The sequence below is a fragment of the Anomaloglossus baeobatrachus genome, chromosome 1 (assembly GCF_048569485.1).
Source record: "Anomaloglossus baeobatrachus isolate aAnoBae1 chromosome 1, aAnoBae1.hap1, whole genome shotgun sequence".
Lineage (NCBI taxonomy): Eukaryota > Metazoa > Chordata > Amphibia > Anura > Aromobatidae > Anomaloglossus > Anomaloglossus baeobatrachus.
This window is the reverse complement of record NC_134353.1, coordinates 671,100,251-671,122,634: the sequence shown is the minus strand read 5'-3', so window position 1 is coordinate 671,122,634 and position 22,384 is coordinate 671,100,251. Positions and strand designations below refer to the sequence as shown.

Below are 22,384 nucleotides of genomic sequence, written 5' to 3'. Positions count from 1 at the left end.
TTTTTCATTAGTTGTTTCTTACATATTATAATGTTTCTACCTGTGTCATAACTTGAAGCTCATGAGCCCCAATGCAAAAGCTCCAGCGGTGCCCCCAATTATTGCAAGTCTTTAATAGCAAGTCCTTTCATATAGGCCTAAATGGACTTTTTGAGGCCCCCTAAATTGCATCATTTAGCCCACAGAGGTTACACGGCCAGGATCAGAGTTATCACAGCTGTTACAGCAATATATTGTCTATAAATTACAACTGACGCCCACAAGTGATGGTGCACCAATAGACCTGAATAGTAAGGCAGCTTATGGGAATAATCCACCAACTGTGACATGGTATTTGAAATCCAGGAAGCTGCTGAAGTATGATATTCTGCTGTAATGCCACATTTAAAGAGTCCTTTTGCCACTTTTTCTGAAACGTTACAGTACTGATGATCCTATGGCGGGTCACCTTGATTCTCACTATCTGTTCTACTCTATAATAGGATGGATATTTGTATAATAAAACGTCACAGTACTGATGATCCTATGGCGGGTCACCTTGATTCTCACAATCTGTTTTACTCTATAATAGGATGGATATTTGTATAATAAAACATCACAGTACTGATGATCCTATGGCGGGTCACCTTCATTCTCACTATCTGTTCTACTCTATAATTGGATGGATATTTGTATAATAAAACTGTTCTACTCTATAATAGGATGGATATTTGTATAATAAAACGTCACAGTACTGATGATCCTATGGTGGGTCACCTTCATTCTCACTATCTGTTCTACTCTATAATAGGATGGATATTTGTATAATAAAACGTCACAGTACTGATGATCCTATGGCGGGTCACCTTGATTCTCACTATCTGTTCTACTCTATAATAGGATGGATATTTGTATAATAAAACGTCACAGTACTGATGATCCTATGGCGGGTCACCTTGATTCTCACTATCTGTTCTACTCTATAATAGGATGGATATTTGTATAATAAAACGTCACAGTACTGATGATCCTATGGCGGGTCACATTGATTCTCACTATCTGTTCTACTCTATAATTGGATGGATATTTGTATAATAAAACGTCACAGTACTGATGATCCTATGGCGGGTCACATTGATTCTCACTATCTGTTCTACTCTATAATTGGATGGATATTTGTATAATAAAACGTCACAGTACTGATGATCCTATGGCGGGTCACATTGATTCTCACTATCTGTTTTACTCTATAATAGGATAGATAAAGATATTGCGAATAAAGAAGAGATGCATTTTGCTGCAGACATTGTAGCGATGGATGAAGAAGACTACTCAGATGAGATGTATATAGCCTCTTATTGTTAATTCTGATCTTTGCCATAGTAGAACTCAATGATACAGGTGGAGCATAAAAGGATTATCCCATAAACAGCATATATCACCTGGTCACATGATAGGTGACAAATGCTTTATTGCTTGAGACTGACCCAAACAACCATGGAAATAGTGGTTCCAAAATCTCCTGTGTGAATGGAGCAGTAATGAGAAAATACACATAGATTAATGTTGTTTCTTGGACAATCCCTTTAAGGTTACAAATTAGAAACCATATAGATGAAGCCATAACATAATATATGGAACTGGGGAAATATAAATTTATGTACCACAGAACAGGTATATACTTCAAATACGAGTAGATAAACCAGGAGAACAAAGAAGTGAGAAACAAAGAATAATTATGGAAAATTATGACAAAGTGTATTATGTAATAAAGGAAACATGCAAGAACAAAATAAATAGAAAATTTGAGCAACACATACTGATGAACAGGAGGACTGGGCTGGTTACATACAGTGGGTACGGAAAGTATTCAGATCCCTTTAAATTTTTCACTCTTTATTTCATTGCAGCCATTTGGTAAATTTAAAAAAGTTCATTTTTTTCTCATTAATGTACACTCTGCACCCCATCAAGACAGGAAAAAAAACAGAAATGTAGAAATGTTTGAAAATTTATTAAACAAGAAAAACTGAAATATCACATGGTCATAAATATTCAGACACTTTGCTCAGACACTCATATTTAAGTCACATGCTGTCCATTTCCTTGTGATCCTCCTTGAGATGGTTCTACTCCTTCATTGGAGTCCAGCTGTGTTTAATTAAACTGATAGGACTTGATTTGGAAAGGCACATACCTGTCTATATAAGACCTCACAGCTCACAGTGCATGTCAGACCAAATGAGAATCATGAGATCAAAGGAACTGCCCAAGGAGCTCAGAGACAGATTTGTGGCAAGGCACAGATCTGGACAAGGTTGCAAAAGAATTTCTGGAGTACTCAAGGTTCCTAAGAGCACAGTGGCCTCAATAATGCTTAAATGGAATTAGTTAGGGACCACCAGAACTATTCCTAGACCTGATCGTCCAGCCAAACTGAGCAATTGTGGGAGAAGAGCATTGGTGAGAGAGGTAAAGAAGAACCCCAAGATCACTGTGGCTGAGCTCCAGAGATGCAGTGGGGAGATGGGAGAAAGTTCCACAAAGTCAACTATCACTGCAGCCTTCCACCAATCAGGCCTTTATAGCATAGTGGCCTGACGGAAGCCTTTCCTCAGTGCAAGACATATGAAAGCCCACATAGAGGTTGCAAAAAAAACACATGAAGGACTCCAAGACTATGAGAAATAAGATTCTCTGTTTTGATGACACGATGATATAACTTTCTGGTGATAATTCTAAGCAGTACGGAACATGAGAGCGTCTGCTAGGAAGAATGACAGAGGATCCCCAAATCCAGGTGTGAATAACTTGTTGCATCATTCCCAGGAAGATTCATGGCTGTACTAGCTCAAAAGGGCTTCTACTCAATACTGAGCAAAGGGTCTGAATACTTATGACCATGTGATATTTAAGATTTTCTCGTTTAATAAATTTGCCATAATGTCTATGTGGCGCCCTGGACAAACCAGGGGCCACAGGTAACTGCACCACCACACCCTACACCCTGGTTAGGCACATCAAGGTCAGACACAAAATCCTTGTTGCCTTCCCCAGGGGCTGATGTCCACACCAGGGGGTGGAGCCAGGCGGTTGGTCTCCACCCACCAAGGAGTTCACAGTCCTGGAGGAGGGAAAAGGGGCAGATAGAGTTTGGAGGAGGAAGTGAGAGGAGTCTAGTTGTGGAGGTGAAAGTGTGAGGAGCAAAGTAGTAGTGGAGCAACTGACTGACAGAGTCCGGGTGTGTGGCCCGGACAGAACAGCAAGGTTGGCAGACGATGGTGACCATCTGCAGGAGTGGCCGATTGGAGTCTACCATAAGGACCGTGGACGGGCGGTGGCCCGGCGGTACCGGACCGGTACACAAAGAGAAGCCAGCACCAGTGGCAGGGGCTTTTCGGACCCCGGCAAGGCTAGGAGTCGCTGTGAAGTTGCCAAATCCGTTAGTGAAGGGGACCTCCTGGGTTTCCAAACAGTCAAGTCCCGACAGAAGGCAACCGTCCAACCGTGCAGGGGAGACACCGCCACCGCCAAGGGCAACCGTCTCCCAGGGCCAGCGCCTGCGGGCAAAAGGGGCTCCTCCGGCCCATATCCAAGTCGGGGAGCGGGTTACCAGTGGGAACCCATCGAAACCAACCAGAAGCTTAGGTGCAGGGAGACACAGTCACTACCACCTGCAGGGAGAAAACAACCGCAGCCGTCTGGGGGACCCGTCCATCCAGCCGAGTGTTTTACCAAGAACTGTGTCCTGATTACTGGCTGAGTGAGTACCCCCGTGCCGTGCGGCACAGCGCTGCCCCTGCGACCCTGCACCTCACCAGGCCCCGCAACCCGCCTGCCATCCATCCCTACCTACCCCATCACCGGGCCCCGGGACAACCTACCCACGGAGGGGAGAACTACCAACCAAGCTGCTCCCTGTCACCGCACCCAGGATCCCCGTCTAGAGCAGCGGTGGTGTCACCAATATCACCACAACCGTGGGTGGCGTCACGGACAATATATCTAAAAATCCCCACAATCAACCCCCTTTTCACTCACGGGCGAGGAGCGCCGCTCGAGTCCCCGGGATCTGGCCCACCGCTCGAGCCACCACAGAGCAGCAGCAGCAGCCGGACCCAAGCAGTGGGAGAGCGCAGCGTCCCCTCCTCAGCCCGCGACATCTACACTTCTGTGTTTTTTCTGTCAAGATGGGGTGCAGAGTGTACATTAATGAGGAAAAAAAATTAACTTTTTTGAATTTACCAAATGGCTGCAATGAGACAAAGAGTGAAAAATTTAAAGGGATCTGAATACTTTCCGTACCCACTGTAGGTGTGGGGGTAGACAGAGATTACTAAAAGGAATCAGGCACAGAAAAGATTAACCTCCTATATCTACCTCATGGCAATTATATGAATAAAGAAATGTGTGACCTGGTAGATATCTAATACAGCCCACCCAGGGTTCAGAGTAAGAGAAGGGGCACATCATAATGAAAATGAAACAAAGTGCTACTGTGCAATAAAAAAATGTCCAAAAAATTTCCTATTTAACTGTCAAACCCATAAGTGGGGGAAGAGTAACATGGTCACAGACAATGAGGTAAAGAGTGATAGAGAAAAGGAGCTCTACACAAAGTAGCATATAACATACAGCACGAGCATAGTAGAGAACTACAATACCTCAGTAGATGTAGTGAAAACCAGGAGGCAGGAGAAGGGGAAACCCCAACGTATGTTTCGCTATCAGCAGCTTTTTCCAAGGGGTATACAGGTGGAACATAAAAGGGTTATACCATAAACAGCATATAGGGGACTAGTCTGATTGACATATGTGGAGTCGGAAGGAATTGTTCCCCTAATAGTGACCTTCCTCTCTGGCCCATGGGGTTTTTGCCTTCCTCCGGCTCCACAAGTTAGGCTATAGGTTGACCTTTGATGGAAATCTCTCATCAGCCTTAAATAATAAAAATCCAATTGCAGAATCTGTCACCACACTACCTCACACAGATGCTTCTGTCTGGCCATTTCCCTTACCAGGCAGTTACCACAGTACCACAATGGAAAAAACTTTTTGATAAGTTACCACAGTAAGTTGCTTGTCTACAGCGCTGCTCTCATTTTAGATATCTCTATAGCTCTGCTCTCATTTTGGGTGTCTCTACAGCTCTGCTCTCATTTTGGGTGTCTCTACAGCTCTTTTCTCATTTTGGATGTCTCTACAGCTCTTTTCTCATTTTGGATGTCTCTACAGCTCTGCTCTCATTTTGGATGTCTCTACAGCTCTGTCCTCATTTTGGGAGTCTTTACAGCTCTGCTCTCATTTTGATGTCTTTACAGGGCTGCTATCATTTTGGATGTCTCTACAGCTCTGCTCTCATTTTAGATGTCTCTCTGTCAGGCTGTTACTGCTGGTCTCTCTTCACTGGCCGGCACTTTCCACAGTTAGAGGCCCAATACACAATAGATGGCACACGAGTACTGGATGCGATTTGTGTGGACTACTCAGTAAGAGGAAAAACTCAGAAATGAGAACAGCCTCATACATTATTATAAGTACAAGTGTTATCCGAGAAAAGAAGGATAGGACTTGTATGTGAAGGAGCCCTTAGGGAATCTCCCCTGATCAGGGCCGGCGTCAGCATCCGGCAAACCTGGACAAATGCTGGGGACCTGGGCTGCCGGGGAGGCCCACTCACAGTATCAGGAGTGGCGTACCACCAATTGTGGCAGGCTACCTCACCGCTAGTCAGGGGGGCCCGGCGCCAGCGCTTTCACCGGCCTCTTGTCTCGCTGAGGATAGCACTTTCAATTGTATAGGCGTTGCAGTTGCCGATACAATTGAAAGCAATGATGAGAGGGAGCGGCGTGCTCCCTCTCTCATCATTCTCCCGCTGTGTCTGTTGGCGCTCTGACAGCACAGCAGCGGAGCGCGATGACATCAACACTGTGCACCTTCAGTAAGGTCAGAGCAACAGCAGTGAATGCGCTGAGGAGACCGGAGCAGCGAGGGAACAAGGAGAAGTGAGTATGTATTCAATCACTGTGACCAGATGACCATGGGGGTGCATTAAATGATATGGGAGCTGTATACTACATGAAGGTGCCTAATGCTATCTGGGTCTGCATTGTGCTATTTGCGGGTTGTATACTACATGAGGGTGCCTAATGCTATATGGGTCTGCATTATGCTATATAGGGGCTGTATACAACAGTCATGGCCAAAAGTTTTGAGAATGACACCAAAATTATATTTTCACATGATCTGTTGCCCTCTGGTTTTTAATTGTGTTTGTCTGATGTTTACATCACATACAGAAATATAATAGCAATCATATTATGAGTACCAAAAGGTTATATTGACAGAATGAGTTAATGCAGCAAGTCAATATTTGCATTGTTGACCCTTCTTCTTCAGGACCTCTGCAATTCTCCCTGGCATGCTCTCAATCAACTTCTGGACCAAATCCTGGCTGATAGTGTCGCGGGCGGGGAGGAGGGTGTCAGCACACCGCGCTCACCCCTTCTGCTCGGGTCCGGCAGCTGCTCAGTGGTGGCTCGAGCGGTGGGCCGGATCCCGGGGTTTCTCGAGCGACACTCCTCGCCCGTGGGTGAAAGGGGGGTTTTGGGATGTTGGGATAATGTCCGTGACGCCACCCACGGTTGTGGTGATGTGTAGCACCACCGCTGCTCTATGCGGGGATCCCGGGGATGGTGATGGGGAGCAGCCAGGTGTTGTGTTGCCCCTCCGTGGGTAGGGGTTGGTGATCCCGGGACCCGGTGATGGCTTGTGAGGTGCAGGGCCTGGTGGGCGCAGGGACGCGGGGGGCAGCGCTGTGCCTTGCGGCACTGTGGTACTCACTCAGCCTGAGACACGGACACAGTTTGTACGGTAAACCAACGGCTGGTAGGACGGTCCCACAGACGGCTGCTTTGCTTTCCCGGCAGGTGACGGTGATGTCCCTCTTCCTTGCACCTGTATGTACGGATGGTTGCGATGGGTCCCCACCGGTAACCCGCTCCCCGGCTTCAAGCTGGGCCGGAGGAGCACTACACTTTGCCCGCAGGCGCTGGCCCTCAGAGACTGGTGCCCTGGCGGTGGCGGTGCCTCTGTTGTACAGGTTGGACTGTTGCCTTCAATCGGGACTTGGTTGTTGGGGGAATCTACGTCCCCTTCACTGACGGATTCGGCAAATTTGGCGACTCCTAGCCTTGCCGGGGTCCGAGAGGCCCCTGCCCTGGTGCTGACTGTCCTTCGGAACACTGCTCCAGACCACCGGGCACACAGCCAACGGGGTCCTTCCAGGAACTTCCAAACGGTCCCCCTCCGGACAGTCACCGCCGTCGCTGACCTTGCTGTACTGGCCCTACACAAAGCTGGGCTCTCAGGCTTTGCACACTCTCTGCTCTGTCACCACTTCTTGCTTTCCTCCTTTACTACTCTTCTTTCCTCCACTTTCACTTCTTTGTTGTTTACTCTAGCCCTCAGCTAGACTTCACTCTTGCCCTGCCCGGGCTAATCTGCCTGACACTTCCTGCCTCCAGAGCTGTGAGCTCCTTGGTGGGCGGAGCCAACCGCCTGGCCCACCCCCTGGTGTGCATCATCAGACTCCTGGAGGAAGGCAACAAGGATTTTTGGTTCAGCTTAGGTGTGCCTACCTGGGATGTGGGGTGTGGTGGTGTTGTGACCTGTGACCCCTGGCTTGCCCAGGGCGACACAATAGCTGTCCATTCTTGCATAAGCAATGCTTGCATTTTGCCAGAATTTGTTGGTTTTTGTTTGTCCACCCGTCTCTTGATGATTGCCCACAAGTTCTCAATGGGATTAAGATCTGGGGAGTTTCCAGGCCATGGACCCAAAATCTCTATGTTTTGTTCCATGAGCCATTTAGTGATCACCTTTGCTTTATGGCAAGGTGCTCCATCATGCTGAAAAAGGCATTGTTGGGCGCCAAACTGCTCTTGGACAGTTGGGAGAAGTTGCTCTTGGAGGACATTCTGGTACCATTCTTTATTCATGGCTGTGTTTTTAGGCAAGACTGTGAGTGAGCCGATTCCCTTGGCTGAGAAGCAACCCCACACATGAATCGTTTCAGGATGCTTAACAGTTGGCATGAGACAAGACTGGTGGTAGCGCTCACCTCTTCTTCTCCTAATAAGCTGTTTTCCAGATGTCCCAAACAATCGAAAAGGGGATTCATCTGAGAAAATGACTTTACCCCAGTCCTCAGCAGTCCACTCCCTGTACCTTTTGCAGAATATCAGTCGGTCCCTGATGTTTTTTCTGGAGAGAAGTGGCTTCTTTGCTGCCCTCCTTGAAACCAGGCCTTGCTCAAAGAGTCTCCGCCTCACAGTGCGTGCAGAAGCACTCACACCAGCCTGCTGCCATTGCTGAGCTAGCTCGGCACTGCTGGTAGCCCGATCCTGCAGCTGAAACAGTTTTAAGATACGGTCCTGGCGTTTGCTGGTTCTTCTTGGGCGCCCAGGAGCCTTTTTGGCAACAATGGAAGCTCTCTCCTTGAAGTTCTTGATGATGCGATAGATTGTTGACTGAGGTGCAATCTTTGTAGCTGCGATATTCTTTCCTGTTAGGCCATTTTTGTGCAGAGCAATGATGGCTGCACGTGTTTCTTTAGAGATAACCATGGTTAACTGAAGAGAAACAATGATACCAAGCCCCAGCCTCCTTTTAAAGTGTCCAGTGGTGTAATTCTTACTTAATCATGAGTGATTGATCGCCAGCCCTGTCCTCATCAACACCCACACCTGTGTTAATGGAACAATCACTAAAACAATGTTAGCTGCTCCTTTTAAGGCAGGAATGCAATAATGTTGAAATGTGTTTTGGGGGTTAAAGTTCATTTTCTTAGCCAATATTGACTTTGCAAGTAATTGCTGTTAAGCTGATCACTCTTTATGACATTCTGGAGTATATGAAAATTGCCATTAGAAAAACTTAAGCAGTAGACTTTGAAAAAATTAATATTTGTAGCATTCTCAAAACTTTTGGCTATGACTGTACATGAGGGTGCCTAATGCTATATGGGACTGCATTGTGCTATATGGGGGCTGCTTAATGTTATATGGGGATTGCATTATGCCATATGGGGGTTGCATAGTGCCATATGGGGGATGCATATGTGACGCCCTGGACAAGCCAGGGGTCACAGGTAATGACATCACCACACCCTACACCCCGGTTAGGTACAATCCTTGTTGCCTTCCCCAGGGGCTGATGTTCACACCAGGGGGTGGAGCCAGGCGGTTGGTCTCCACCCACCGAGGAGTTCACAGTCCTGGAGGAGGGAAAACCAGACAGTTAGAGTTTGGAGGAGGAAGTGGAAGGAGGTGAAGTGGAGAGAGAGAGTTTGGAAGTGAAAGTAGAAGGAGGTGAAGTAAAGTGGCAGTCGAGCAGTCTGAAGTTGGTCCGGGTGTGTGCCCCGGACAGAGACAGCAAGGTTAGCAGACGGCGGTGACCGTCTGCAGGAGTGGCCTATCGGAGTTGCCGTGAGGACCGTGGACGGGTGGTGGCCCGGCGGTACCGGACCGGTACACAAGGAGAAGCCAGCACCATTGGCAGGGGCCTTTCAGATCCCGGCAAGGCTAGGAGTCGCCGTGAATTTGCCAACTCCGTCAGTGAAGGGGACCTCCGGGTCTCCAAACAACTAAGTCCCGATTGAAGGCAACCGTCCAACCGTATGCGAGAGACACCGCCACCGCCAAGGCACCAGTTTCTCAGGGCCAGCGCCTGCGGGCAAAGAGGGGCTCCTCCGGCCCATATCCAAGCCGGGGAGCGGGTTACCGGTGGGAACCCATCGCTACCAACAGAAGTACTAGGTGCAGGGAAGGAGACAGTCACCGTTAACTACCGGGGAAAAGCAATAGCAGCCGTCCGTGGGAACCGTCTTTCCAGCCGTGTGTTTTACCGAGAACTGTGTCATCGTCTCAGGCTGAGTGAGTACCACCGTGCCGTGCGGCACAGCGCTGCCCCCGCGACCCTGCACCTCACCAGGCCCCGTAACCCGCCTGTCATCCCTACCTACCCCATCACCGGGCCCCGGGACAACCAATCCCCTACCCACGGAGGGGAGAAATAACAACAAAGCTGTTCCCGGTCACCGCTCCCAGGATCCCCGTCCAGAGCAGCGGTGGTGTCCATACAATCACCACAACTGTGGGTGGCGTCACGGACAATAAACCCCCCAAACCAATCCCCTTTTCACTCACGGGCGAGGAGCGCCGCTCGAGTCCCCGGGATCCGGCCCATCGCTCGAGCCACCGAGCAGCAGCGGCCGCAGCAGCAGCGGCAGCCGGACCCGAGCAGTAAGAGAGCGCGGCGTCCCCTCCTCCGCCCGCGACAACTTGGCGTCATGAACAGGACCTTACCGCTCTGCCGTTGGGTAGAGGCGCGCCTTGTTACCGCCGGAGGTGTCCGGCCGAAAAATTTCAGAAGCCGCCATCTTTGGCGCGAAAAGTTCCCGCTCGAGAGTCTTCTCGAGTAGTGGAGGCGCGAAGGCCAAAACCCCGCCCCGATAGAGGAGGGGCCGGAAAGAGGCTAAGGGGGACGGAAACAAGATGTCTGCGCCCGACGGAGCCGCTGGAGGAGCAGTGGTCGCAGCCGCAGTGGCACCCGTGGATGGGAATGGGCCTGCCCAGGTCCCGGCCGCGCTGGCGGGGGGTGCCGCGGTCCCAGCTCTTGCACAGGTGATGCCGTTCTCCTTGCCCTATGTGCCCGGAGCTACCTGGCTACCACAGTATGACGGGAAACCTGATGCGTTACAGGTCTTCCGGAAAAAGCTTAACCCGCTCCTAGAATTGTACCCCCTGACTGACAAGCAACGTGCAGCGGTAGTGCTGGGCCAGCTAACCGGCGCGGCTGAGCAGGAGGCGGAGACCTGGGCCGAGGGGGACCGGTTCTCTGTAGCCACCATCTTTGAGAAACTACAGACTGCCTTTGAGACCCGTACCGAAGCTGAGCTGAGGATGCAGTTTTACCCATGTCGGCAACGGTCTGTGGATAGCATTCGGGACTACGCTTTACGTCTGCAAACCGCCCTTCGTACACTGAAGCGGGTGGACACCATCAATGCGGCGGACAGCAACAAAATGTTAGTGGAGCAATTTGTGCAGGGGATGAGGTCCTCTGAGGATCGCAAACAACTCCGGCTGTGGGCCCTGGAACACCCTGATGTGGACTTTGCTGTGTTAAAGGAACGGGCCATTAAAGCTCTGCAACCCCCAGCTTCGGACGTTTTGGAACCAGCCCCGTGGCCAGTGGAGACGGCCCCCGTCGTGGTGGCCCCTGCCCTACCAGCTTCTCCAGTACCTACAGCTCCAAGCAGCATGATGGAAGAACTGGCTGCCCAGGTCCGCCGCATGGATGGAGACCTCGCCAAGATTCTCGCCGCACTCCAACCTCTGACCAGATCTCAGCCTCCAACCAAGATACAGCTCGCCGACAGCCCTGAGGATGTTCCCTGGATGCAGCGGAGAAGTGCTAACAACTCGCGGAACAGACCTCCAACCTGCTACCGGTGCAGCAAGCCTGGCCATTACTTCCGACAGTGCCCGTTAAACGAGCAACCCCTGGGGCCACGGGCCAATCCTCAGGAGTAGAACCCCGTGGCCCCCCAGACTGGCGGGACCGGTATATCGGGGCCCGGCCCATCATCCCCGTGGCTGTGGACGGCATACCGGTGATGGCTCTCTTGGACACTGGATCACAGGTAACCACCATACCATACACGTTGTACCAACGGTATTGGGGGACAGACGAGCTGGCTCCCCCAGATACTAGTATAACACTGATTGCTGCTGATGGACTCCCACTGACCCAAGTGGGGTATAAACAAGTGGCCATGACGGTGGGGCGAGCTGAACTGCAACACCAGGGTATGATTGTGATAATGAATGAACCCAGTGATCATAACCCGAAGATAGTGCTAGGGACCAATGTGATGGAGCACTGTATGAGTGATGTGTTGGGCCTACTGCAGCAGCTGGCCGCCACGGCAGCGGGGAGCCGACAGAGAGCTGTGCAGCGTGAGATCCGAGCCTTGATGTACCGCCAGCATGTAAACTCAACAGGAGGAGAGATTGGTGGGGTGAAAGTGATGGATGCTGCTCCGTTGATTGTGCCCCCTAGGAGTGAGATGATGATTTGGTGTAGGGCAGCAGTAGGGCCTCAGGGGCGTGATTACCCTGCCATGATAGAGCCCATGCCCTCCGAGCACTGGCCCACAGTAATGGCCGCCCGAGGGGTGGTAGATGTAAAGAAGGGGAGAGTGCCCGTGAGGGTGCTGAACTGTGGGGAGGAAGAAGTCAGGCTTCCCCGGTATGCTACCCTTGCCAAGTTGCTCACCCTGGATCCCCACACCATCCGCGGGGCAGCTCCTCCGGTTTCCCCACCCGCTACCAGCACTCACCCGCCCCAAGGGGAGTTAGACGAGTGGCACCAACAGCTACACGTGGGCACTGACGATACCCCTACACATCATAAAGAAGGGGTATACAGGGTGGTACGGGAGTATGAGCAAGTTTTTAGCAAACATCCACTAGACTTTGGGCAGATCAAAGGGGTCCAACACCACATCCCCACCGGCGAGCACCCCCCTATCAAAGAGAGGTACAGGCCTATTCCCCCTGCGCATTACCAATGTGCCAAAGACATGTTTAGGAACATGAAAGAGGCAGGGGTTATTAGGGACAGCTGTAGTCCCTGGACCGCCCCGTTGGTACTGGTCAAGAAGAAGGATGGCACCATGCGGATGTGTGTGGATTACCGGAAGATTAACCAGATAACGCATAAAGATGCTTACCCACTGCCCCATATTGAAGAGTCTTTGGCCGCACTGAGAACTGCGAATTACTTCTCTACCCTTGACCTCACCAGCGGGTACTGGCAAGTGGCGGTGGCACCGGAGGACCGGGAGAAAACTGCCTTCACCACCCCAATGGGGCTCTGTGAATTCAATAGTATGCCGTTCGGGCTGTGCAACGCCCCTTGGACATTTCCAAAGGCTGATGGAGTGCTGTCTGGGGCATCTAAATTTCGAGACCGTCCTGTTATACCTGGATGATGTGATTGTGTACTCTCAGACGTATGAGGCCCATCTGGAGCACCTGGCCGAGGTGTTCGCGTCCCTTGCCAAATACGGGATGAAGTTCAAGCCCTCTAAGTGTCACCTGCTGAAACCCAGAGTGTAGTACCTGGGGCATGTAGTGGGTGCAGAAGGTGTCGCCCCCGACCCTGAGAAGATTACTGCCATCCAAGGCTGGCCGAGACCAACCACAGTGAGGGAAGTAAGGCAGTTTCTGGGTCTGGTGGGGTACTACCGACGCTTCATCAAGGGGTACACGAAGATGGCTGCCCCCATGCAAGACCTCCTCGTGGGACAGACCAAAGGTGGTAGACCCATCGAAGCCCCACTAGTGTGGGAAGAAAGGCATGAAGAATCCTTCCGCCAGCTGAAAGCGGCCTTGACCGGAGAGGAGGTCCTAGCGTACCCTGATTACAGCTGCCCATTCATCCTCTACACTGATGCCAGCAATGTGGGTCTGGGGGCCGTCCTATCCCAGGTCCAGGACGGGAAGGAAAAAGTGATTGCTTATGCTAGCCGAAAGCTCCGGCCGACTGAAAGGAACCCTGAGAACTACAGCTCCTTCAAGCTCGAACTCCTGGCGCTAGTATGGGCTATCACTGAGCGGTTCCGCCATTACTTGGCCGCAGCAAAATTCACCGCTTTCACGGATAACAATCCGCTGACTCACCTGGACACAGCCAAGTTGGGTGCGTTGGAGCAGCGGTGGGTGGCCAGGCTAGCCAACTATGACTTCACAATCAAATACAGGGCCGGTCGTGTCAACATTAATGCTGATGCACTCTCTCGGATGCCCCATTTGTCAGAAGAAGGGTGTGAAGATGACGACCTTGAAGAGATCGAGTTGCCTGCATTTCACCAGCCGCCAACTGAGAAGGTACATGTCCACCAACAACGGGTGAACCTGGACCCGCTGCCAAGTCAGGTGTGGCAGGAAGCTCAAAACCAGGCGCCCGTTGTCCGCCTAGTCAAGACCCTGGTGGAGCGAGGCGCTGCTGGAATAGACCCTGCCGCCCCAGCTGAAGCCCAACGCTTGTGGAAGGAATGGACCCGGCTGTATCTACACCAAGGGAAGTTGTACCATGAGCTGATTAACCCGAAGACTCATGAGAAAATCCACCAGTTGGTGATTCCCCAAGCTAATGTACCCACCGTTCTGCAAGCGTACCATGATGGTGCCGGACACTTCGGATGGAAGAAGCTGGAGATGCTGTTGAGAGAGCGGTTCTATTGGAGTGGGATGCGGGAGTCTGTGGAGGCCTGGTGTCGAGAGTGCGGTCCTTGCACGCTGAGGAGGAAGGACGAAGCTAGCCAGAAGAGCCCCTACACCCGATCATTACACATCAGCCGCTGGAGCTGGTCGCCTTGGACCATGTAAAGCTCACCCCCAGCCGAAGTGGGTACACCTACGCTCTGACCATCGTAGATCATTATTCAAGGTTCATGGTGGTTGTCCCGGTCAAAGACCTAACCGGCCGTACCGCCGCTAGAGCGTTCCAAGCTTACTTCTGTCGACCACATGGATACCCTGAGAAGGTGCTTACTGACCAAGGCCCAGCCTTTGAAGCGGAGGTGTTCCATGAGTTCTGTCAGCTGTACGGCTGCAAGAAGATCCGGATCACGCCTTACCATGCCCAAACCAACGGTATGTGTGAGAAGATGAACCATTCGGTCCTTGGCCTCCTCAAGATGTTGCCGTTAGAAGAGTGGAACCTGTGGCCGGAGAAGCTGCCTGACTTGGTCGATATGTACAACAATATCCCTTCCAGCTCAACGAAGTGCACCCCAGCATATCTGAGGGGCTCGCCCCGGCCGACTGCCGGTGGACCTGGAAATGGGACTGGAAGCCCCAGAAACACTCCCCTCGACGCCTGAATGGGACACCCGGCGGAGGGTTCAGTACCGACAGATTCAGGAATATGTGGAGAAGAACTTAAGTCGGAGTCGGGAACAACAGGAGCGGCGCTTCAACCAGAAGGCGTCTGCTGGCCCTTTCCAGCCTGGAGATGTGGTGCTGAAGCGGAAGAGGAAAACCCACAAGCTGGATGATCAATGGGAACAAACCCCATACAGCCCACAGGATGGGAAGATGGGAAGGCCTACCAGATCAGTCGTGACCAAGGGGGCACTTTGGCCACGGTTTCCCGGGACCATCTGAAAAGGTGCCCACCAGCATTGAGAGCAACGGCTGAAGTACCGGTTCCTCCACCAGCAGAGAAGGCAAAAGAGGTAATCCACACCGCGATGGGTGACTTCCCAGCGGATTGGCCTACACAGAACGGCGCGGTGATTCTTCCAGTGATACTATTCCCACAACCCGTGGATGAAGAAATGATGGAGGTGGTCAACCGTGAGCTAGAACCAGTGCCAGTGCCCAGGGATGAACCTGTGCCCAGCTCCCCTATGCCTCCGCCTGTCCCACACGATAACAGGGAAGAGAGACTGATTGTTCCCTCTCCCCCGCTGCCTGTCACCACTGACACCGGACCACGGAGGTCCACCCGCCCCAACCTAGGTAGACCCCCACTTAGGTACAGGGAAACCGTTCTTTAAAAAGGGGGGACCAGAGTGTGTGTTTAAAGTTTTAAAAGTTGGAAAGTTTTTGAAAAATGATGAATGATTACCGAAGATTGACCTGATTAACCTGCTGATTGAACCGGTCGTTGCCGACACCGTTGTCCCCGTGGGGACCGTTTAAAGTTGCGTAAGGGACTCCTTACGGACAGGCCCGTGAACTTGCAGGGCAACCACAAACGTTAGTGGCTTGTAAATAATGTTTTGTTGCAGCTTCCACCGTTACCGCCTCTGGAGAGGCAGATTGGAGGTAGGGCCCGCAGTGGAGCAGGCTGGGGCCCAGCCACCACCGGAACCGGTGGCTACCCTCTGGGGGTTCCAGGGGCTCCCCATGGACGTGGGTCCCCTGGAAAGGACAGATCCCGCTCGGGTAATTTGGTGCTGGACTGGGGTCAAGGGGTGCTGCCTGTTTCTTAGGGGCAGCATCAGGGCCAGGTTACTTGGGTGGGTGAGAGCGGAAGCCGTAACCGTTTAAAACCGTTAGTATCGTTTAAGAAATGTGCCTCCCGTTGTGGGATGATGTTAATATACTTGTATGTCTGTTACCGTTTTTATCTTTTACAGTTAAAAAAATAAAAATAAAACTGGTGTTGGACGGGCAGCCCGCGGACGGTCTGCATTTTGCTAAGGGGGAATGTGACGCCCTGGTCAAGCCAGGGGTCACAGGTAATGACATCACCACACCCTACACCCCGGTTAGGTACACCTAAGCTAGACCAGAAATCCTTGTTGCCTTCCCCAGGGGCTGATGTTCACACCAGGGGGTGGAGCCAGGCGGTTGGTCTCCACCCACCGAGGAGTTCACAGTCCTGGAGGAGGGAAAACCAGACAGTTAGAGTTTGGAGGAGGAAGTGGAAGGAGGTGAAGTGGAGAGAGAGAGTTTGGAAGTGAAAGTAGAAGGAGGTGAAGTAAAGTGGCAGTCGAGCAGTCTGAAGTTGGTCCGGGTGTGTGCCCCGGACAGAGACAGCAAGGTTAGCAGACGGCGGTGACCGTCTGCAGGAGTGGCCTATCGGAGTTGCCGTGAGGACCGTGGACGGGTGGTGGCCCGGCGGTACCGGACCGGTACACAAGGAGAAGCCAGCACCATTGGCAGGGGCCTTTCGGATCCCGGCAAGGCTAGGAGTCACCGTGAATTTGCCAAATCCGTCAGTGAAGGGGACCTCCGGGTCTCCAAACAACTAAGTCCCGATTGAAGGCAACCGTCCAACCGTATGCGAGAGACACCGCCACCGCCAAGGCACCAGTTTCTCAGGGCCAGCGCCTGCGGGCAAAGAGGGGCTCCTCTGGCCCATATCCAAGCCGAGGAGCGGGTTACCGGTGGGAACCCATCGCTACCAACAGAAGTACTAGGTGCAGGGAAGGAGACAATCACCGTTAACTACCGGGGAAAAGCAATAGCAGCCGTCCGTGGGAACCGTCTTTCCAGCCGTGTGTTTTACCGAGAACTGTGTCATCGTCTCAGGCTGAGTGAGTACCACCGTGCCGTGCGGCACAGCGCTGCCCCCGCGACCCTGCACCTCACCAGGCCCCCGTAACCCGCCTGTCATCCCTACCTACCCCATCACCGGGCCCCGGGACAACCAATCCCCTACCCACGGAGGGGAGAACTAACAACAAAGCTGCTCCCGGTCACCGCTCCCGGGATTCCCGTCCAGAGCAGCGGTGGTGTCCATACAATCACCACAACCGTGGGTGGCGTCACGGACAATAAACCCCCAAAACCAATCCCCTTTTCACTCACGGGCGAGGAGCGCCGCTCGAGTCCCTGGGATCCGGCCCATCGCTCGAGCCACCGAGCAGCAGCGGCCGCAGCAGCGGCAGCCGGACCCGAGCAGTGGGAGAGCGCGGCGTCCCCTCCTCCGCCCGCGACACATAGTACCATATGGGGTCTGCATAGTTCCATATGGGGGCTGCATAATGCCATATGGGGCTACATGGTGAAATATGGGGGCTGCATAATACTACAGGGGGGCTACATAATACTAAATTGAGGAATATGGTGGCTCCATACTACTATACCCCCAGAGTTGTATATCCCCTCCACTCCGGTGCTATATGCCCCCTCAGAGCTGTATACCCCTCCACCCCAATGCTGTATATTCCCCAGAGCTGTATATCCCCCAGTATACCCCCAGAGCTGCTTGTCACCCCCCCACCTCAGAGCTGTTTGTCCCCCCACCCCAGAGCCACTGCCCCCTTCTAGAGCTGTATGCCCCCCTCTGGAGCTGTATGCCTCCCATTGCTGTATACTCCTTTCCTCAGTAATATGTATGCCCCCCAGTAATGTGTATGTCTATAGCCTCTCTTGTGATGTACATACAGCAGTGTCAGTGTGCTCTATGTGCAGCCATGTCTGTGTGGCACCGACCCATGCCCAGGAGGAGCTGGATGAAGAAAAGCGGGGAGGTGAATGAGGCTGTTGCCGGCTTCTCAATATTAGAAATATCTCTAATGTGTGTGTGTGTGTGCATGTATGATGTGTATCTATGTATCTCAGTGTATATGACTGTGTCTAGATTTATGTCTATTTATATGTGTTTTTGTGAATTTCTCTTTAAATATGTATGTATACATATGCCTGTATGTGTATGTATCTGTACATGTCTATGTGAGACTCTTTCGCCCAGGGCCCACAAAAACCTGGAGTCGGCCCTGCCCCTGATGAGAACATAAAACACGACACATGTTAGGCTATGTGCGCACGTCGCGTAAAAACATGCAGTTACGCTGCGCTTTGTAGCGCAGCGTAACTGCATGCGTCCTGCGTCCCCTGCACAGTCTATGGAGACTGTGCAGGGGCCGTGCGCACGTGGCGTTTAAGAGCGCAGCGCTTCGGCTACTGCCGAAGCGCTGCGCAAAAAGAAGTGACATGTCACTTCTTTCCTGCGCTTTGCCGGCAGCTCCTGCTCTGTCTATGGGAGGAGCTGCAGGCAGAGCGCATGGAATCAGCGCTCACTACGGACATTTCTGCAGCGATCTAAAGCGCACATGTGCTCTTCAGATCGCTGCAGAAATTTCTGCAGGGCTTGTACGCAACGTGCGCACATAGCCTTACAGTAGGCACTCACACTGGAGGGCAGAGTTAGTACAGACAGGTACTGTCCTTGTCAGGGCCAGAGCTGTATAACAGTGATTAGGGTTAGACGGGTATTATGGGCTAATTAGTTATTTTCTTGGCCCCAATTCCCACATGGCTCTTGTGAACATCCCTGATAGAGCCCACTCCATATGAAACAGTCTGCTGACACTAAACCAAGGTATTTGTCTAAGCACTGGATTTTCTCTGCACCTTTATCCTGTGTTGGTGATAGGGGGTTGTCGCACCCAGGAATATGGGGTACTCGGTTCCGAGCAGTGTCTCTTGGGAATGTCACGGTGGTGGCCGTTACCCGGTTCCGTGCCCTGGGCCATTTTTGTAATATAATTGATATTTATAGGGGAGAATATGATAATATTCACTTGTGACGGCACTTGCAGTGTTGCGGCTAAGTGTAGGGAGCTGCCGCTGAAGAATGTCTCTACTGGGGCTGATGGTATTGGTAGCTAGTATGGTATTCTCTCCGCAAGTAGGGTTTTGCCCCAGAGGGTTTATGGTGCAGTGGGTGTCGGAAGAAGGTAGTCCACACAGGTGTTCAATGCAACTGGTTTACTCACTTTCTGCAGATGTTAACTGGTTGCTCGAGGCCGGCTGGTTTTGCCTCCATGTCCCCTTCGTTCCAGTGCCAATTTGGTTCTCTCGTCCCTTCTTCCCCTGCACCTGTCTCTGGTAAGTGGGTCCCCGTGGTATAAAACACTGGGGATCTCCATTCTGTGGTTTGTCCACTTCTGTCCGCCTGATGGTAGAGTGAACCCTGTGGGGTTTGAGTCTCTTGTCCTGTCCACGGTTCTCCCTTTGCTACTGAGTCTTCGGTTTCTTTAGGGTCAGCAAGGTCCTTGATGGTCCCCTTTGCTGTGCAGGTGTTAACAGGTTGGCTTGAAGCTCTTTCCCGTCCTAGCGTCTTGTACCCTGTCGGTGCGTAGTTCCGGGAGTACTCCACCGTACTCCACTGTCAACCACTACTCCTGGTACCAGGTCACCATCAGCCCGAGTCAGGACGTCATTTCACTTCCACCTTCACACTCGTGCTGTCAACTCTCAACTGACTACTCTCTACAGTCTGCCCCTCCCACCTGGTGAACTAGTGGACTGGCTTGTCTCCACCTCTAGGCAGACATCCATTGGTCCCACCTTAGCTAAGTACCATTGTATGGAAGATTGTTGGGGAAAAACTGGGATTACCTGGACTTTTGTTGGTACCGGCACTGGAGTTCTGGGTCCCAAAGCGGGTAGGCCCTGCATCCTGGTGGGGATGCAGAACCTTGTAGCACCCTGATGGTCTCATGGGTGCTACAGGGTCTTTTAAATTGCACCTGACCTCTGTCCTGATAGGTAGTGAATAGAACCTATTACAACCAACTGGATGGTTGAGTTAGCGATACATTTTTAAAGGAAATCTGTCAGCAGGTTTTTTTCCCCCCATGAGAGTGCAACATTATGCATGAGCAGAGACCCTGATTCCTGTGATGTATGCCTTACTGAGCTGCTTTCTACCATTTTTATAAAATCAGTGTTTTATCTGCTGCAGATCTAGCAGTTCTCTGAATGTTGATAGCTATAACCCTGCCCACACCACTGATTGGCAGCTTTCTGCCCATGTACCGTGTACACAGAAAGCTGCCAATCAGAGATGAAGGCAGAGTTATACAGAGGTCATGAATATGCTTGACTACCTGGCAGCAGGTTTAATAGTCCTACACTGATAATCTCCTGCTGATAAAACAAATACATAATAGGGATAGGCAGATTAGTAGATTTTTCATTCAATTCTTCTTTTCTTTATTTTAAATCATAGTGCATAAAACACCAAATAGTGTGATGCATTTCGGTTAAAGGGATAACATGACCGTTCTCAAACTCATGTTATCTCTTTGACTGAAACGCGTCACACTATTTGGTGTTTTATGCGCTATGATTTAAAATAAAGAAAAGAAGAATTGAATGAAAAATCTACGGGTGCTGATCCCTATTATTTATTTGAGTTGTGGAGACCATCCAGCGATACGTGCACCGCAGTATTGGGAGTGCCTGCCTGTCTTTTTCAAGTGGACTGCTGATAAAGTAGAGATTTTATGAAAACTACACTAAGCAGCCCAATAAGCGATACATGACTGAAATCAGAGTCCCTGTGTCTACATTATGCTTCTGTCACACTATGTGGTAAAAACTTGATGACAGATTGCCTTTAAATACTACAGTTGCTTGCATTATTTTATTTTTGTTTGTTTGTTTAGTTTGTCGATTAGTGTGATTTTAGTTTAATCTTTACTAAACGTTAAAGTAGATCAGGTAGTTTTCTGCCTATGCACAGGGTACACAGAAAGTATAGTAGTGTTGACGGGGTTATACAGAACTTAGCATTCAGAAATCTGCACCAAATAAATCAGTTTTTAATCAAAACTGCAGCAGCTAGTACAGTAACTAATACATCTCTGGATTCAGGGTCTCTGCCCCAACAGCATGCTGCTCTCAGATTACATAGCAAATACTTGGTGACAGATTCCCTTTATTATATGTTGTATCAGCAAGCTGCAGGTTACTATACAGACTATACACATATGGAAGATACATGATTCCTGAGGGGGTTGGGTTATATATATACTCTTATGGTGGATATTCCACCACATGATGCTATTATGAACAGCTATATACTGTATTTATTATTGTACTGTAATGCCATTCAGAAAATATATGGATGTGAATAGTTGTATGCACTAGCGAGTACAAGTTGGGGTTAGATTATTTTGATGGAGGATCTTGATTTGTGAAGTGCGGGTACAAGATGGGGACGGTCCTGCTGTAAGAGATCGGGTACAAGATGGGGACGGTCCTGCTGTAAGAGATCGGGTACAAGATGGGGACGGTCCTGCTGTAAGAGATCGGGTACAAGATGGGGACGGTCCTGCTGTAAGAGATCGGGTACAAGATGGGGACGGTCCTGCTGTAAGAGATCGGGTACAAGATGGGGACGGTCCTGCTGTAAGAGATCGGGTACAAGATGGGGACGGTCCTGCTGTAAGAGATCGGGTACAAGATGGGGACGGTCCTGCTGTAAGAGATCGGGTACAAGATGGGGACGGTCCTGCTGTAAGAGATCGGGTACAAGATGGGGACGGTCCTGCTGTAAGAGATCGGGTACAAGATGGGGACGGTCCTGCTGTAAGAGATCGGGTACAAGATGGGGACGGTCCTGCTGTAAGAGATCGGGTACAAGATGGGGACGGTCCTGCTGTTAGAGATCGGGTACAAGATGGGGACGGTCCTGCTGTAAGAGATCGGGTACAAGATGGGGACGGTCCTGCTGTAAGAGATCGGGTACAAGATGGGGACGGTCCTGCTGTTAGAGATCGGGTACAAGATGGGGACGGTCCTGCTGTAAGAGATCGGGTACAAGATGGGGACGGTCCTGCTGTAAGAGATCGGGTACAAGATGGGGACGGTCCTGCTGTAAGAGATCGGGTACAAGATGGGGACGGTCCTGCTGTTAGAGATCGGGTACAAGATGGGGACGGTCCTGCTGTTAGAGATCGGGTACAAGATGGGGACGGTCCTGCTGTAAGAGATCGGGTACAAGATGGGGACGGTCCTGCTGTAAGAGATCGGGTACAAGATGGGAACGGTCCTGCTGTAAGAGATCGGGTACAAGATGGGGA

At 51.1% G+C, this 22,384-nt stretch overlaps 1 protein-coding gene across 1 annotated transcript in view; it reads left to right on the top strand.

Moving 5' to 3' along the window:
• The first annotated feature begins 1,245 nt into the window (after nucleotides 1-1,245).
• LOC142297762 (uncharacterized) overlaps nucleotides 1,246-22,384 on the top strand; it is a 34,748-nt gene continuing 13,609 nt past the window's right edge. Inside the window, exon 1 of the mRNA XM_075341724.1 lies at nucleotides 1,246-1,322. Coding sequence (XP_075197839.1) covers nucleotides 1,267-1,322 — 56 coding nt within the window. The 5' untranslated portion in view covers nucleotides 1,246-1,266. The remainder of the gene's footprint in view (nucleotides 1,323-22,384) is intronic.